The following is a 16,794-nucleotide window of genomic DNA, read 5'->3' on the forward strand; positions in this document are numbered from 1 at the left end:
CCGATATATATATCACGCGGCCGCGTGGATCACGCGATCGCATGGGTGGCGTTTTTCGCGATATGACGCGATCGCATGGGGCATGTGGTCGCGTCGTGCAACCATTTTTTTTTCTTCTTTTTTTTTATACATGAAAAAAAAAATGCAGAATACAATGACTATCATGAATGCTTATGCATGATTCCAGGTTTAATAAATTAAAATGAAAAAGGAAAAATGAAAGCAATTAACAAGAAATAAATTGAAAAAGAAGCGACCATACCATGGTGGGTTGTCTCCCACCTAGCACTTTTAGTTAAAGTCCTTAAGTTGGACATTGGAAGAGTATCCTGTTATGGTGGCTTATGTTTAAATTCGTCCAAAAATTTCCACCAGTGCTTGGAATGCCAATAGCCTCCGGGGTCCCAAACTAGGCATGTGAAGCTTCTGAGCAGCTTTAAATATATTGTTAGGCTCCCGGGACGACAAATGTCAGAATAAACTCCAGGATTCCAAGCCTTGCTTTTAAATCCGCCTCCGTCTTGATCTACATGTCTCCATCCGGGCGGTTTAAAAAGTAGAATCTCACCGTGGGGACCAAACGTTCTCCGTGATCCATGCAATTGAGCATGATACCAATCCGTGTACTTCGAGGTGAAGCGTGGAACCTTATTGAACCTTGTGCACCAGCTCTGAGTACGAGCCATTTACCTCTTACTCTTAAAGCCGCAGAGAGCTCTAAGCTGGCCATCTGTTTCGAGCAAACCATATTCAAGTGAATAAGTGAAGTTATAAGTTAAGGATTGTACCCGCTTGAAGCTTGTATTAGGTGGTAATGGCCTTGGGATAGGTGTTTTTGGTGGTTCTGCAATTTCCGTTTTCTTGTGCTCTTCTGCAATTCTTCCACCTCCTTACAAAGATCTTCACTTGTATCTGTATCCTGGTCAAAGTCTTCTATGCCTTCCTCATCACTCAAGTCATAGATTGGAGGTTGAGAGAAATCCACCTCTGCATCATCTTCATATTCACTTGGGGAAGATTCTTCGATTTCAGAGAATTCACTTGCAGATGCAAGTTCATCACCAAGAGAGCTAGACTTGTGAATATCATCATCAAGGGAAATTGCTTCTTGGATTATTCCGTCTGATTCCTCATAAACAACTTGCCTTGGAGATTGTACAGTATCTTCCTTAGCATCAACTGTAGCATCCTGGATGGAGTTTTCCTCAATTCTAGATTCCCAAGGAAGTTCAGCATCGCCTAAATCTTCAACCAACTCTTCTTCTTGAACAATGACAGCTTCTTCCACTTGTTCTAGTACGAATTCATTCTCTGCCTTGTCCACTGGAGTCTCTAGTATTTCTTTCATGCTACGCTCTTCATCGGGTTGTCCACATGGAGCTGTGGTTAATCCTTGTATATTCGAGCGCTTAGTGGCCCATTGGATTAGTGCTTGCTCCAGTTGTTGAATGGTTGTTTGAAATTTAATTACTGTTTCTTTTAGGCGATCCTCTGCTTCGTGATTTGCTGGACTTAGACATGATACATAGGGAAGTGGTGATGACTGGGAACGATTGGATTGGTATTGGGGTAAGGAAGGATCATATGATGGCGAATGGTGAAGAGAAGCTTGTGAGTGTGGTGGTTCGAGGTTTTGTTGAAAGGACGGTTCATATGCACGGGGTGGAGCTTGTTGGTAGTTACAAGGTTGTCCACCATGTCTTTCAGCTGGGTATGAGTAGTAGAATGGTCTTTGTCCAGGATATCTCGAAGGGTGTTGCTGCCAAAAGGGTTGATTAGATCCTCTTGGTTCCATCCATCCTTGATTGGTCTGACCTTGATGCACATTCCTGCTGTAACTTCTATTTCCTTTAACAATATAAGAACCAAACTCAAAGCGAGAGGGGTGAGAGTTCATGGTAGCAAATAAAGATAAAAAGGAAAAACAAAGATAAATAAACAAGCAAAAGAAAAATATTTACAATAACCAATAATAAGGCACAAGTTAGCAGTTCCCCGGCAACGGCGCCATTTTGACGTTAGGATTTTTGCCAGTAAAAAATGTCATAAAAACAGTCGCGTTGTAGATATAGTCTCTAAACCGACAAAAATCCCTTCGTACAAACGTTTTGGGTGTCAGAAGTAACAAACCCCTTTAGAAATTGTTAACCGAGTATTCAAACCTCGGGTCGTCTTCTCAAGGAACTGCGAGGAAGTATGTTCTTATTATTGGTTATAAAGGTTGTAATTGGGGTTTAGAAGGTGAGAAGCAAGTAATTTAAATGATGAGTGAATTAAATGGCAATTAAAAATAAAAAATAACTGTAAAACAACTCTTGGCAAGATAAGGGAATTTAGAGGTCTAACTTAGTTATCTCTCTCAACTATAATAAAAGTTGAATCTAAACTCCACTTGGTCAACCTTTACCAGGGCAAAGGAAAGTCAAGGGACTAATTAAATTGACCTTTGAATCCTAATTATTTCCTAAGAAAAGGTTGGGATTATTCAGGTTCAGCTCAATTAGCAAGATAACGATTATTAATTACGTTGAGTTTAATAACTGTTGAGTTACTAAATTCTTAATCAGAACCAAAAGGGGAAAAAGTAAAATTGCTAGAATAATAAAAATATCCTTAGATGGGAAGCAATGGCAACTTAATTCAAAGAGAACAATTATAAACTGAAAATACCTCAATTATCATTAATTCAAAGAACAATCCGTGACATGGGAGAAATTCATAAATCAAATTATAATAATCAATTCAAATGTTGGAATAAATAAATAAAAGTAAAACTTAAAATAAAAGAACATTAAACCTGGGATCCAGAGTTACTCTTAAAACAAGAAAAAATCCTAAATCCTAAAAGAGAGAGAGAACCTCTCTCTAGACTAAATCTAAATCATAGAAAAAACTAGAAAATTGGCGAACTCCCCCTGAATGGATGCATTCCCCTACTTCATAACCTCTGGTCTATGCCTTCTGGACTTGGATTTGGGCCAAAAAGGGCCTCAGAACTCGTTATGAGCATTTTCTGCAATTTCTGGTGCGTGGCCTCTGTCACGTGTCCGCGTGGGTCACGCGGTCGCGTCATTCGGAGCTTTTCCTTGCCACGCGGTTGCGTCAGTCATGCAACCACGTCATGTGCGTTCTGCTTAAGACACGCGGTTGCGTCAGTCATGCGGCCGCGTCGCTGCTGATTCGTGCTTGGCACGCGATCGCGTCGTCCATGCGATCGCGTGGATACCAGTTTCCTTAAAGCTCCGTTTTGCTTTCTCCTTTCCTTTTAGTATGTTTCCTTTTTCATCCTTTAAGTCATTCTGCCTTAGAAAATCTGAAACTACTCAACACACTAATCACGGCATCGAATGGAAATAAAGGTAATTAAAATAATTAATTTTCAAAGCTTGGGAAACATGTTTTTCACAATATGACATAATAAGGAAGGGAAAGTAAAACCATGCAATTAATGTGAATAAGTAGGTGAGGGATTGTATAAATCACTCAAATAAAGCACAAAAGATCTCATGAAATATGGGTTTATCAATACTTCTGTTGCAAGAATTTGATTTAGAAATCAATGATAGGAGTGGTTCCCAAAATTTAGTGGCGGACCACTTGAGTCGCCTGGAACATATTAAAAATGACTCCACTCCTATCAATGATGCTTTTCCACTTGATAGCTTGCAAGCAGTATCTGAGGTGGTTCCTTGGTATGCACCTGTAGCTAATTATTTAGTTAGTCGTACCTTTCCTCCTAATTTTACTAAGCATCAAAGGGACAAGCTGAAAAGCAAGTCCAAATATTATATATCGGATGACCCATATTTATGGAGATGTGGTACTGATCAAATAATTAGAAAGTGTGTACCACAATCAGAATTTCAGTCAATTTTAGAGGCCTGCCACTCTTCTGAGAGTGGTGGACACTTTGGTCCTCAGAGAACTGCTAGAAAAATTTTAGACTGTGGTTTCTGGTGGCCCACACTTTTTAAGGATGCTAGCATATATTGTGACTCTTGCCCCCAATGCCAAAGGTTTGGGAATATATCCAAGAGGGATGAGATGCCCCAACAACTTAGGTTGTTCTGTGAGATTTTTGATGTTTGGGGCATTGACTTCATGGGTCCATTTCCAAACTATAAAGGTTTCTTCTATATATTGTTAGTTGTTGATTACGTGTCTAAATGGGTGGAAGTAATTCCTACCTATACTGATGATGCTAACGTTGTTGTATCTTTTGTTTGAAACAATATTATATGTCACTTTGGATCACCACGAGAAATCATGAGTGATCAAGGCACTCAATTTTGCAACAGGAGAATGACAAATCTGTTGAAGAAACAAGGCATCATTCACAAGGTAGCGATAGCCTACCATCCCCAGACCAATGGTCAAACCGAGGTGTCAAATAGGGAGATCAAGCGCATATTAGAGAAGATCATAAAGCCTTACAGGAAGGACTGGAGTGCTCGACTGGCAGATGCGCTTTGGGCTTACCGAACCGCATACAAGACACCTATCAGAATGAGTCCCTTCCGCCTCATCTACGGGAAGGCTTGTCACCTTCCAGTAGAAGTGGAACACAAGGCTTACTGGGCTGTGAAGGAATGCAACTCGGGATTGGGAGGAGCCGGCATTGAAAGGAAGCTACAACTACAGGAATTAGAGTGCCTTCGATTGGAAGCGTATGAGAACTCACGGCTCTACAAGAAAAAGGTAAAGGCGATGCATGACAGGAATATCAAGCAGAGAGAGTTTAGAGTTGGGGATCTGGTCATCCTCTATAACTCAATGCTAAGACTCATGCCAGGAAAGTTGCGATCAAGGTGGGAAGGACCCTACAGGGTGGAGAAGGTTGAACCTTATGGAGTCTTTCACCTGAGCTATCCGTCAAGCCCTACCTTCTTCAAGGTAAACGGCCACCGCTTGAAGTTATATCATGGTGAGAAGATGAAGAGCAAAAAGGAGCTGGAGATCATCCACTTGAAGGATCCAGCACAAGAAGAGGACTAAGTTCATGGACCATTGATGAGCGGATAATTTATACGCTTTTTGGCATTATTTTTAGTATGTTTTTAGTATGTTTTAGTTAGTTTTTATTATATTTTTATTAGTTTTTATTTAAAATTCACTTTTCTGGACTTTACTATGACTTTGTGTATTTTTTTGTGATTTTAGGTATTTTCTGGCTGAAATTGAGGGACCTGAGCAAAAATCTGATTTAGAGGCTGAAAAGGGCTGCAGATGTTGTTCGATTCTGACCTCCCTGCACTCGAAGTGGATTTTCTGGAGCTACAAAAGCCCAATTGGCGTGCTCTATATTGTGTTGGAAAGTAGACATCCTGGGCTTTCTATCAATATATAATAGTCCATACTTTGCCCGAGATTTGATGGCCCAAACAGGAGTTCCAAGTCAGCTTCAGAATTCCCAGCGTTTAACGCCGGAACTGGCACAAAAGCTGGAGTTAAACGCCCAAACTGGCACAAAAGCTGGCGTTTAACTCCAAGAAAAGTCTCTACACATGGAAGCTTCAATGCTCAGCCCAAGCACACACCAAGTGGGCCCGGAAGTGGATTTTTACGTCATTTACTCATTTTTGTAAACCCTAAGCTACTAGTTCTCTATAAATAGGACCTTTTGCTATTGTATTTTCATCTTGGTTCTTCTGGTTCCCTCTCTGGGGCCGAAGCCAATGATCACCATTATCACTTATGTATTTTCAACGGTGGAGTTTCTACACACCACAGATTAAGGTGTGGAGCTCTGCTGTACCTCGAGTATTAATGCAATTACTATTATTTTCCATTCAATTCAGCTTATTCTTGTTCTAAGATATTCATTTGCACCCAAGAACATGATGAATGTGATGATTATGTGACGCTCATCATCATTCTCACTTATGAACGTGTGCCTGACAACCTCTTCTGTTCTACATGCAAACAAGGCTTGAATGTTTATCTCTTGGATTCCTTAATCAGAATCTTCGTGGTATAAGCTAGAATTGATGGCGGTATTCTTGAGAATCCAGAAAGTCTAAACCTTGTCTGTGGTATTCTGAGTAGGATTCAAGGATTGAATGACTGTGACGAGCTTCAAACTCGTGATTATGGGGCGTTATTGATAGACGCAAAAGAATCACTGGATTCTATTCCGACATGATCGAGAACCGACAGATGAATAACCGTGCTGTGACAGAGCGCGTTGAACATTTTCACTGAGAGGACGGGACTGTAGCCATTGACAACGGTGATGCCCAACATACACCTTGCCATGGAAAGGAGTAAGAAGGATTGGATGAAGACAGTAGGAAAGCAGAGAGACGGAAGGGACAAAGCATCTCCATACGCTTATCTGAAATTCTCACCAATGAATTACATAAGTATCTCTATCTTTATTTTATGTTTTATTCATCCTTTAATTATCAATCCTCCATAACCATTTGAATCCGCCTGACTGAGATTTACAAGATGACCATAGCATGCTTCATACCAACAATCTCCGTGGGATCGACCCTTACTCGCGTAAGGTTTATTACTAGGACGACCCAGTGCACTTGCTGGTTAGTTGTGCGAAGTTGTGATAAAGAGTTGAGATTGCAATTGAGCGTACCATGTTGATGGCGCCATTGATGATCACAATTTCGTGCACCAAGTTTTTGGCGCCGTTTCCGGGGATTGTTCGAGTTTGGACAACTGACGGTTCATCTTGTTGCTTAGATTAGGTAATTTTATTTTATTTTGTTCTTCAGAGTTCTTAAGAATGAATTCTAGAGTTTCAGACGATGTTTTCATCATCACCAAAGTTGATTGATTCTCATCAATTTAGCTCTTGAATGTAATGTCCTGCTGAAGCTTGGCTAGCCATGTCTAATGTTTTTAGACTAAAGCTTTAGACTAACATTGCATGATTCCTGGAAATTCTTATTAAGAATTTTGATATCCTTATTTTCTTTTCCACTCAATTTTCGAAAAATCCAAAAAAATTTTATAAAATCTTAAAATCAAAAATATTTTTATGTTTCTTGTTTGAGTCTATTGTCTAATTTTAAGTTTGGTGTCAATTGCATGTTTTTAGTCTTCTAATTTTCGAAAATTACATGCATTATGTTCTTCATTGATCTTCAAGTTGTTCTTGATGATTTCCTTGCTCTGATCTTTAAATTCTCTTTTCTTGAGTGTTTTGTTGTTTCTCATATGAATTCTCAAGTTGTTAGTGTCAATAGTATACAAACTTCTAAGTTTGGTGTCTTGCATGCATTGTTTATTTGATTTTAGTTGCATTTCGATTATTCCTCATCATTAAAAATTCAAAAAAATTTTTTAATTTGTGTCTTTTCAAGTCAACAATACAGAGAATTGAAGATTCAGAACATGCAGCAGAGGAATTACACAGAAAAAGCTGGGCGTTCAAAACGCCCAGTGAAGAAGGAAAACTAGCGTTTAAACACCAGCCAGGGTACCTGGCTGGGCGTTTAACGCCCAAAAGGGTAGCATTTTGGGCGTTAAACACCAGAATGGATACCATTCTGGGCGTTTAACGCCAGGATGATACAAGAGGGAAGATTTTGTTTTTAATTCAAATTTTTTTTTAAGTTTTCATAATTTTTCAAAATCAAATCTTTTTCAAACCATATCTTTTCAATCATATATTTTCATAATCAATTTCTTTCCATTTTTCAAAAAAAAAATACTTGCTAACAATTAATGATTTGATTCAACAATTCAAATATGTTGCCTTTTCTGTTGAGAAAGGTTTAATGTCTGAATCATATCTTTTAAATTTCTTGTTAGCCAACTCATTAATTTTAAAAATCAAATCTTTTTAATCACACCATAACTTTTCAATCAAATTTTTTTCCATCATATCTTTTCAATCATATCTCTTTAAAACCATAACTTTTCAATCATATCTTTTCAATCACACCTTTTTCAAAATTAATTTTCAATCATATGTTTTTGATTTCTAATTTCAAAATCTTTTTCCAAAATCACTTTATTTCTTTCCCAACTTTAATTTTCGAAAATCATTCTTCAATTTTTCAAAATTTCTTCAAAATCTTTTAATTTATTTTCGAAAATTCTTCCCCTCTTCTCACATCCTTCTATTTAAGGACTAACACTCCTCCACTATCAACAATTCGAACTCTATCTCTCTTGATAAGTTCGAATTCTTCTTATTCTACCTCCTCCTTCTATTCTTCTTTTCCTCTGACATCTCAAGGAATCTCTATACTGTGACATAGAGAATTCCATATTTTCTTGTTCTCTTTTCTTTCATATGAGCAGGAGCAAAGACAAAAGCATTCTTGTTGAGGCTGACCCTAAACCTGAAAGGACCTTGAAGCGAAAGCAAAGAGAAGCTAAAGCACTACTCTCTGTAGAGGACCTAACAGAAATCTTCAAACAAGAAGAAGACATGGCAGTCGAAAACAACAACAATGCCAATAATGCAAGGAAGGTGCTGGGTGACTTTACTACACCTACTCCCGACTTCTATGGGAGAAGCATCTCTATCCCTGCCATTGGAGCAAATAACTTTGAGCTTAAGCCTCAATTAGTTTCTCTAATGCAACAAAATTGTAAGTTCCATGGACTTCTATTGGAAGATCCTCATCAGTTTTTGGCTGAATTCTTGTAAATCTGTGACACTGTCAAGACCAATGGGGTTGACCCTGAGGTCTACAGACTTATGCTATTCCCCTTTGCTGTAAGAGACAGAGCTAGGATATGGTTGGACTCACAACCTAAAGAAAGCCTGAACTCTTGGGAAAAGCTAGTCAATGCCTTCTTGGCAAAGTTCTTTCCACCTCAAAAAATTGAGTAAGCTTAGAGTGGAAGTCCAAACCTTCAGACAGAAGGAAGGTGAACCCCTCTATGAAGCTTGGGAAAGATACAAACAATTGATCAAAAAGTGTCCTTCTGACATACTTTCTGAATGGAGCATCATAGGTATCTTCTATGATGGTCTGTCTGAACTGTCCAAGATGTCATTGGACAGCTCTGCTGGAGGATCTCTTCATCTAAAGAGGATGCCTACAGAAGCTCAAGAACTCATTAAAGTGGTTGCAAATAACCAATTTATGTACATTTCTGAAAGGAATCCTGTGAACAATGGGACGAATCAGAAGAAATGAGTTCTTGAGATTGATACTCTGAATGCCATATTGGCTCAGAACAAAATATTGACTCAGAAAGTCAATATGATTTCTCAAAGTCTGTCTGGAATGCAAGCTGCACCAGGCAGTACTAAAGACACTACATCTGAAGAAGAAGCTTATGATCCTGAGAACCCATCAATAGAAGAGGTGAATTACATGGGAGAACCCTATGGAAACACCTATAATCCTTCATGGAGAAATCATCCAAATCTCTCATGGAAGGATCAACAGAGACCTCAACAAGGTTTCAACAACAATAATGGTGGAAGAAACAGATTTAGCAATGGCAAGCCTCTTCCATCATCTTCTCAGCAACAGACAGAGAATTCTAAGCAGAGCCACTCTGACTTAGCAACCATGGTCTCTGATCTAATCAAAACCACTCAAAGTTTCATGATTGAAACAAGGTCCTCCATTAGAAACTTAGAGGCACAAGTGGGTCAGCTGAGTAAGAAAGTTACTGAACTCCCTCCTAGTACTCTTCCAAGCAATACAGAAGAGAATCCAAAAAGAGAGTGTACGGCCATCAACATGGCCGAATTTGGAGAGGAGAAAGAGGTAGTGAGCGCCACTGAGGAAGACCTCAATGGACGTCCACTGGCCTCCAATAAGTTCCCTAACGAGGAACCATGGGAATCTGAAGCTCACACTGAGACCATAGAGATTCCATTAGATTTACTTCTGCCATTCATGAGCTCTGATGAGTATTCTTCCTCTGAAGAGGATGAAGATGTCACTGAAGAGCAAGTTGCTAAGTACCTTAGAGCAATCATGAAGCTAAATGACAAGTTATTTGGTAATGAGACTTGGGAGGACGAACCCCCTTTGCTCACCAAAGAACTGGATAACTTGACTAGGCAGAGATTACCTCAAAAGAGACAAGACCCTGGGAAGTTCTCAATACCTTGTACATTAGGCACCATGACCTTCGAGAAGGCTCTGTGTGACCTAGGGTCAAGCATAAACCTCATGCCTCTCTCTGTAATGGAGGAGCTAGGGATCTTTGAGGTACAAGCTGCAAGAATCTCACTAGAGATGGAAGACAATTCAAGAAAACAAGCTTATGGACTTGTAGAGGATGTTCTGGTAAAGGTTGAAGACCATTACATCCCTACTGATTTCATAGTCCTAGAGACTGGGAAGTGCATGGATGAATCCATCATCCTTGGTAGACCCTTCCTAGCCACAGCAAAGGCTGTGATTAATGTTGACAGAGGAGAATTGATCATTCAAGTGAATGAAGAATCCTTTGTGTTTAAGGCTCAATGATATCCCTCTGTAACCATGGAGAGGAAGCATGAAGAGCTTCTCTCAAAACAGAGTCAAACAGAGCCCCCACAGTCAAACTCTAAGTTTGATGTTGGGAGGCCACAACCAAATTCTAAGTTTGGTGTTGAACCCCCACATTCAAACTCTAAGTTTGGTGTTGGGAGGTTCCAACATTGCTCTGAACATCTGTGAGGCTCCATGAGGGCCTACTGTCAAGCTACTGACATTAAAGAAGCGCTTGTTGGGAGGCAACCCAATGTCATATTTATCTATTTTCCTTTGTTATTTTATGATATCTGTAGGTTGATGATCATGTGAAGTCACAAAATCAATTGAAAAAGCAAAAACAGAAAGAAAAACAGCACACCCTGGAGGAAAACTTGCTGGTGTTTAAACGCCAGTGAAGACAGCATAATGGGCGTTTAACGTCTAGTCTGGCACCATTCTGGCATTTAACGCCAGGAATGGGCAAGCAACTGGCATTAAACGCTAGAAAAGGGCAGCAGCCCGGGGTTTAACGCCAGGATTGGCAGAAAGGGCGTTTTGCACGCCACTTGGTGCAGGGATGAGCTATCCTTGACACCTCAGGATCTGTGGACCCCAAAGGATCCCCACCTACCCCACCACTCTCTCTCTTCTTCACCCATTCACCAATCACCCCAATACCTATCCACCCCTATATAAACCCTTCTTCACTCCTTCATTTTCACACAACCTAAACACTACTTCTCCCCGTTGGCCGAACCACAAAGCCCCCTCCATCTCCTCCATTTTCTTCTTCGTCTACTCCTTTATTTCTTCTTTTGCTCGAGGACGAGCAAACCTTCTAAGTTTGGTGTGGTAAAAGCGTTGCTTTTTGTTTTTCCATAACCATTTATGGCACCTAAGGCCGGAGAAACCTCTAGAAAGAGGAAAGGGAAGGCAAAAGCTTCCACCTCCGAGTCATGGGAGATGGAGAGATTCATCTCAAGGGTGCATAAAGACCACTTCTATGAAGTTGTGGCCATGAAGAAGGTGATCTTCGAGGTCCCTTTCAAACTCAAAAAGAGTGAATATCCGGAGATCCAACATGAGATCCGAAGAAGAGGTTGGGAAGTTCTTACCAACCCCATTCAACAAGTCGGAATCTTAATGGTTCAAGAGTTCTATGCCAATGCATGGATCACCAAGAACCATGATCAAAGTGTGAACTCGGATCCAAAGAATTGGCTTACAATGGTTCCGGGAAAATGCTTAGATTTTAGTCCGAAAAATGTAAGGTTGGCATTCAACTTGCCCATGATGCAAGGAGATGAACACCCCTACACTAGAAGGGTCAACTTTGATCAAAGGTTGGACCAAGTCCTCATAGACATTTGTGAAGAGGGCGCTCAATGGAAGAGAGATTCAAGAGGAAAGTCGGTTCAACTGAGAAGGCATGACCTCAAGCCCGTGGCTAGGGGATGGTTGGAGTTTATCCAACGCTCAATCATTCCCACTAGCAACCGGTCCGAAGCTACTATAGACCGGGCTATCATGATTCATAGCATCATGATTGGAGAAGAAGTAGAAGTTCATGAGGTTATATCCCAAGAACTTTATAAGGTGGCAGACAAGTCCTCTACCTTGGCAAGGTTAGGCATCCCTTATCTCATTTGTCACCTCTGTAATTCAGTTGGAATTAACATAGAGGGAAACATCCTTATTGATGAGGACAAGCCCATCACTAAGAAGTGGATGGAGCAAACAAGAGATCCCACTCATGGACATGAGGAAATTCCTCATCATGAAATCCCTGAGATGCCTCAAGGGATGCACTTTCCTCCACAAAACTATTGGGAGCAAATCAACACCTCCCTAGGAGAATTGAGTTCCAACATGGGACAACTAAGGGTGGAGCACCAAGAACATTCCATCCTCCTCCATGAAATTAGAGAAGATCAAAGAATCATGAGAGAGGAGCAACAAAGGCAAGGAAGATACATTGAGGAGCTCAAGCACTCCATAAGATCTTCAAGAGGAAGAACAAGCCGCCATCAATAAGGTGGACCCGTTCTTTAATCTCCTTGTTCTTTATTTTTCTGTTTTTCGAAAATTATGCTTTATGTTTTATTTATATTTGTGTCTTATGATCATTAGTGTCTTAGTGTCTATGCCTTAAAGTTATGAATGTCCTATGAATCCATCACCTTTCTTAAATGAAAAATGTTCTCAATTGAAAAAGAGAAGAATTGCATGAATTTCGAATTTTATAACAGATTAATTATTTTGATGTGGTGGAAATACTTTTGATTTCTGAATGTATGCTTGAAAAGTACATATGTCTTTTGAATTTGTTGTTCATGAATGTTAAAATTGTTGGCTCTTGACAGAATGATGAAAAAGGAGACATGTTACTGAGGATCTGAAAAAATCATAAAAATGATTCTTGAAGCAAGAAAAAGCAGTGAATTAAAAAAAAAAGAGAGCAAGCAGAAAAAGCCAATAGCCCTTTAAACCAAAAGGCAAGGATAATAAAAAGGATCCGAGGCTTTGAGCATCAGTGGATAGGAGGGCCTACAGGAATAAAATCCTGGCCTAAGCGGCTAAACCAAGCTGTCCCTAACCATATGCTTGTGGCGTGAAGGTGTCAAGTGAAAACTTGAGACTGAGCGGTTAAAGTCGTGATCCAAAGCAAAAAAATGAGTGTGCTTAAGAACCCTGGACACCTCTAATTGGGGACTCTAGCAAAGCTAAGTCACAATCTGAAAAGGTTCACCCAGTTATGTGTCTGTGGCATAGATGTATCCGGTAGTAATACTGGAAAACAAAGTGCTTTGGGCCATGGCCAAGACTCATAAAGTAGCTGTGTTCAAGAATCATCATACTTAACTAGGAGAATCAATAACATTATCCGATTTCTGAGTTTCTATAGAAGCCAATCATTCTGAACTTCAAAGGATAAAGTGAGATGCCGAAACTGTTCAGAGGCAAAAAGCTAAAAGCCCCGCTCATCTAATTAATACTGATCTTCATAGATGTTTTTGGAATTCATTGTATATTCTCTTCTTTTTATCCTATTTGATTTTCAGTTGCTTGGGGACAAGCAACAATTTAAGTTTGGTGTTGTGATGAGCGGATAATTTATATGCTTTTTGGCATTGTTTTTAGTATGTTTTAGTTAGTTTTTATTATATTTTTATTAGTTTTTATTTAAAATTCACTTTTCTGGACTTTACTATGAGTTTGTGTGTTTTTCTGTGATTTTAGGTATTTTCTGGCTGAAATTGAGGGACTTGAGCAAAAATCTGATTCAAAGGTTGAAAAGGGCTGCAGATGATGTTGGATTCTGACCTCCCTGCACTCGAAGTGGATTTTCTGGAGCTACAGAAACCCAATTGGCGCGCTCTTAATTGCGTTGGAAATTAGACATCCTGGGCTTTCTAAAAATATATAATAGTCCATACTTTTCCCGAGATTTGATGGCCCAAACAGGCGTTCCAAGTCAGCTTCAGAATTCCCGGCGTTTAACGCCGGAACTAGCACAAAAGCTAGAGTTAAACGCCCAAACTGGCACAAAAGCTAGCGTTTAACTCTAAGAAAAGTCTCTACACATGGAAGCTTCAATGCTCAGCCAAGCACACACCAAGTGGGCCCGGAAGTGGATTTTTACGTCATTTACTCATGTTTGTAAACCCTAAGCTACTAGTTATCTATAAATAGGACCTTTTGCTATTGTATTTTCATCTTGGTTCTTCTGGTTCCCTCTCTGGGGCCGAAACCAATGATCACCATTATCACTTATGTATTTTCAACGGTGGAGTTTCTACACACCACAGATTAAGGTGTGGAGCTCTGCTGTACCTCGAGTATTAATGCAATTACTATTATTTTCCATTCAATTCAGCTTATTCTTGTTCTAAGATATTCATTTGCACCCAAGAACATGATGAATGTGATGATTATGTGACGCTCATCATCATTCTCACGTATGAACGTGTGCTTGACAACCACTTCTGTTCTACATGCAAACAAAGCTTGAATGTTTATCTCTTGGATTCCTTAATCAGAATCTTTGTGGTATAAGCTAGAATTGATGGCGGCATTCTTGAGAATCCAGAAAGTCTAAACCTTGTCTGTGGTATTCCGAGTAGGATTCAAGGATTGAATGACTGTGACGAGCTTCAAACTCGCGATTGTGGGGCGTTAGTGACAGACGCAAAAGAATCACTGGATTCTATTCCGACATGATCGAGAACCGACAGATGAATAACCGTGCTGTGACAGAGCACGTTGAACATTTCCACTGAGAGGACGGGACTGTAGCCATTGACAACGGTGATGCCCAACATACACCTTGCCATGGAAAGGAGTAAGAAGGATTGGATGAAGACAGTAGGAAAGCAGAGAGACGGAAAGGACAAAGCATCTCCATACGCTTATCTGAAATTCTCACCAATGAATTACATAAGTATCTCTATCTTTATTTTATGTTTTATTCATCTTTTAATTATCAATCCTCCATAACCATTTGAATCTGCCTGACTAAGATTTACAAGATGACCATAGCTTGCTTCATACCAACAATCTCCGTGGGATCGACCCTTACTCGCGTAAGGTTTATTACTTGGACGACCCAGTGCACTTGCTGGTTAGTTGTGCGAAGTTGTGCTAAAGAGTTGAGATTGCAATTGAGCGTACCATGTTGATGGCGCCATTGATGATCACAATTTCGTGCACCAACCGTCTAACTTAAGGACGTTAAACAAAAGTGCTAGGTGGGAGTCAACCCACCATGGTATGGTCTTCCCTTTTTTATTATTTTCATCTCATTTATACTAATGTTAATTCTCAATTCTGCACATTTTTTATATTTAAAAAAAAAAGCATCCATGTGCGAGTGTCTATGACGCGTACGCGTCACTGGTGGGTGCATGAAAAGAAAAAATGGGCAGAGAGTTGTGTCGGAATTGCACAGAAGCGGTGCCTCACACACAAGCAGACCCACGCGTACGCGTGGGTTGATCATCGGCATAAAATGTGTTTTGTCCGAGAGTTGAGCTGCCTTGGCACTGGAATCGTGCGTCTAGCACGACCAGTGGTCACGCGTATGTGTCATAGACGCTTACGCATCGCCTGTCACTTTGCCAACCCGCGCGTAAGCGTCCATGACGCGTGCGCGTGGGTGTGCTAATCAGCGTAAATGGGTATTTTGAACAGAGAGTTGTGCGAGATCGAAGATGGATTCGCGCGTTTCGCATGGATCCTGATCACGCGCATGCTTGATCGACGCTTACGCGTCCCTTACCTTTTAGCCCACCCCCGCGTACGCATGGGCGACGCGTGCGCGTCGACTGCGCCGCGTAACTTAATCAGCGCACTCCACTGTTACGTTCTCTTCCAACCTTCTTTCCTTTTCTTTTCTTTTCTTTTCAAATCCTAAACCTTTCTTCCTCTTCTTCTTACTCTCTTCCTCATCCTTCTTCTTGTTCTTACTCTCTTCCTCATCCTTCTTCTTCTTCTCTCTTTCTTAATTTCTTCTTTTTCCATTCTTACTACTCTTTTCTCACTAATACTCCCAATTACCTCCCTATTTTCATCTTCTTCTTTTTAAGGTTCTTTTACTTTCTCTCTTCTCCTCCCTATTTTTGCATGATTCTGTCCACCACCGAGCAATGCAGCAAAATATAGGTCAGCGATACAATCAGAAGGTCAGTCCTCGCTCATTTCAAGTTGGTGACTTAGTACTTACAAAGACCGAGCAAGCCAGGTGACCTCCATCCCATGGGAAACTTGCCGCCATATGAGAAGGTCCACTTAGAATCCTTGAAGTCCTCAGAAATGGTGCTTATAAGCTTGAATCTCTAAATAGTACAATATTACCTAACACTTGGAATATTTCCTCTTTAAAGCAGTATTATAGCTAAAATGACAGGGACAGGCTTGTACACTTTTTCCAACTCAGAAGTTTTTTTCCAAACAGGATTTTGTTTGGAGAGGTTTTAACGAGGCAAGCCTACCTGCACCTTCGTAAACAAAAGTCATATAATAATCCATTATGGCCTGAGAAAGGCTGATCTATATCAACTATCTCTTTTCTTTTGAATTAACTATCTCATTTTTTCAATCTATATCAACTAGCTTCCGATCTATATCAATCCGAACTATGACTACCTACAGTCAATCAACTCATTCAATCAAATATTGAACAATCACAAAGTGTATCCACTATTGATAACTCTCCAAAATAGTAATGCACAAACATGCAAACTCAAACTCCAATCAATTGTCAAACAAATCAACGAGATACTCTCACTCAATACAAGTGCACTCTATCAAACCTACTAACGAATAGGAATCGAACATATTGGTGTAATACAATACCAACTCACGGCAATCTAAAATGGTCATTGCCAAGGAACCAAAT

At 40.1% G+C, this 16,794-nt stretch overlaps 1 protein-coding gene and 1 non-coding gene across 2 annotated transcripts; one reads left to right on the forward strand and one right to left on the reverse strand.

Moving 5' to 3' along the window:
* Positions 1-4,302: 4,302 nt before the first annotated feature.
* On the forward strand, positions 4,303-4,995 carry LOC130957149 (uncharacterized). The gene has a single exon (XM_057884031.1). The coding sequence runs from the start codon at positions 4,303-4,305 to the stop codon at positions 4,993-4,995; it is 693 nt and encodes a 230-aa protein (XP_057740014.1).
* Positions 4,996-8,804: 3,809 nt separating this feature from the next.
* Positions 8,805-8,908, reverse strand: LOC130959133 (small nucleolar RNA R71). The gene has a single exon (XR_009078228.1). It is a non-coding gene; the product is annotated as a small nucleolar RNA R71 (small nucleolar RNA).
* Between the last annotated feature and the right edge of the window lie 7,886 nt (positions 8,909-16,794).

This window comes from Arachis stenosperma, chromosome 10, assembly GCF_014773155.1.
Source record: "Arachis stenosperma cultivar V10309 chromosome 10, arast.V10309.gnm1.PFL2, whole genome shotgun sequence".
Taxonomy (NCBI): domain Eukaryota; kingdom Viridiplantae; phylum Streptophyta; class Magnoliopsida; order Fabales; family Fabaceae; genus Arachis; species Arachis stenosperma.

Bases quoted from the DNA above. Each gene is read 5' to 3' on its own strand.
- LOC130957149 (XM_057884031.1), top strand. From the start codon at position 4,303: ATGACAAATCTGTTGAAGAAACAAGGCATCATTCACAAGGTAGCGATA.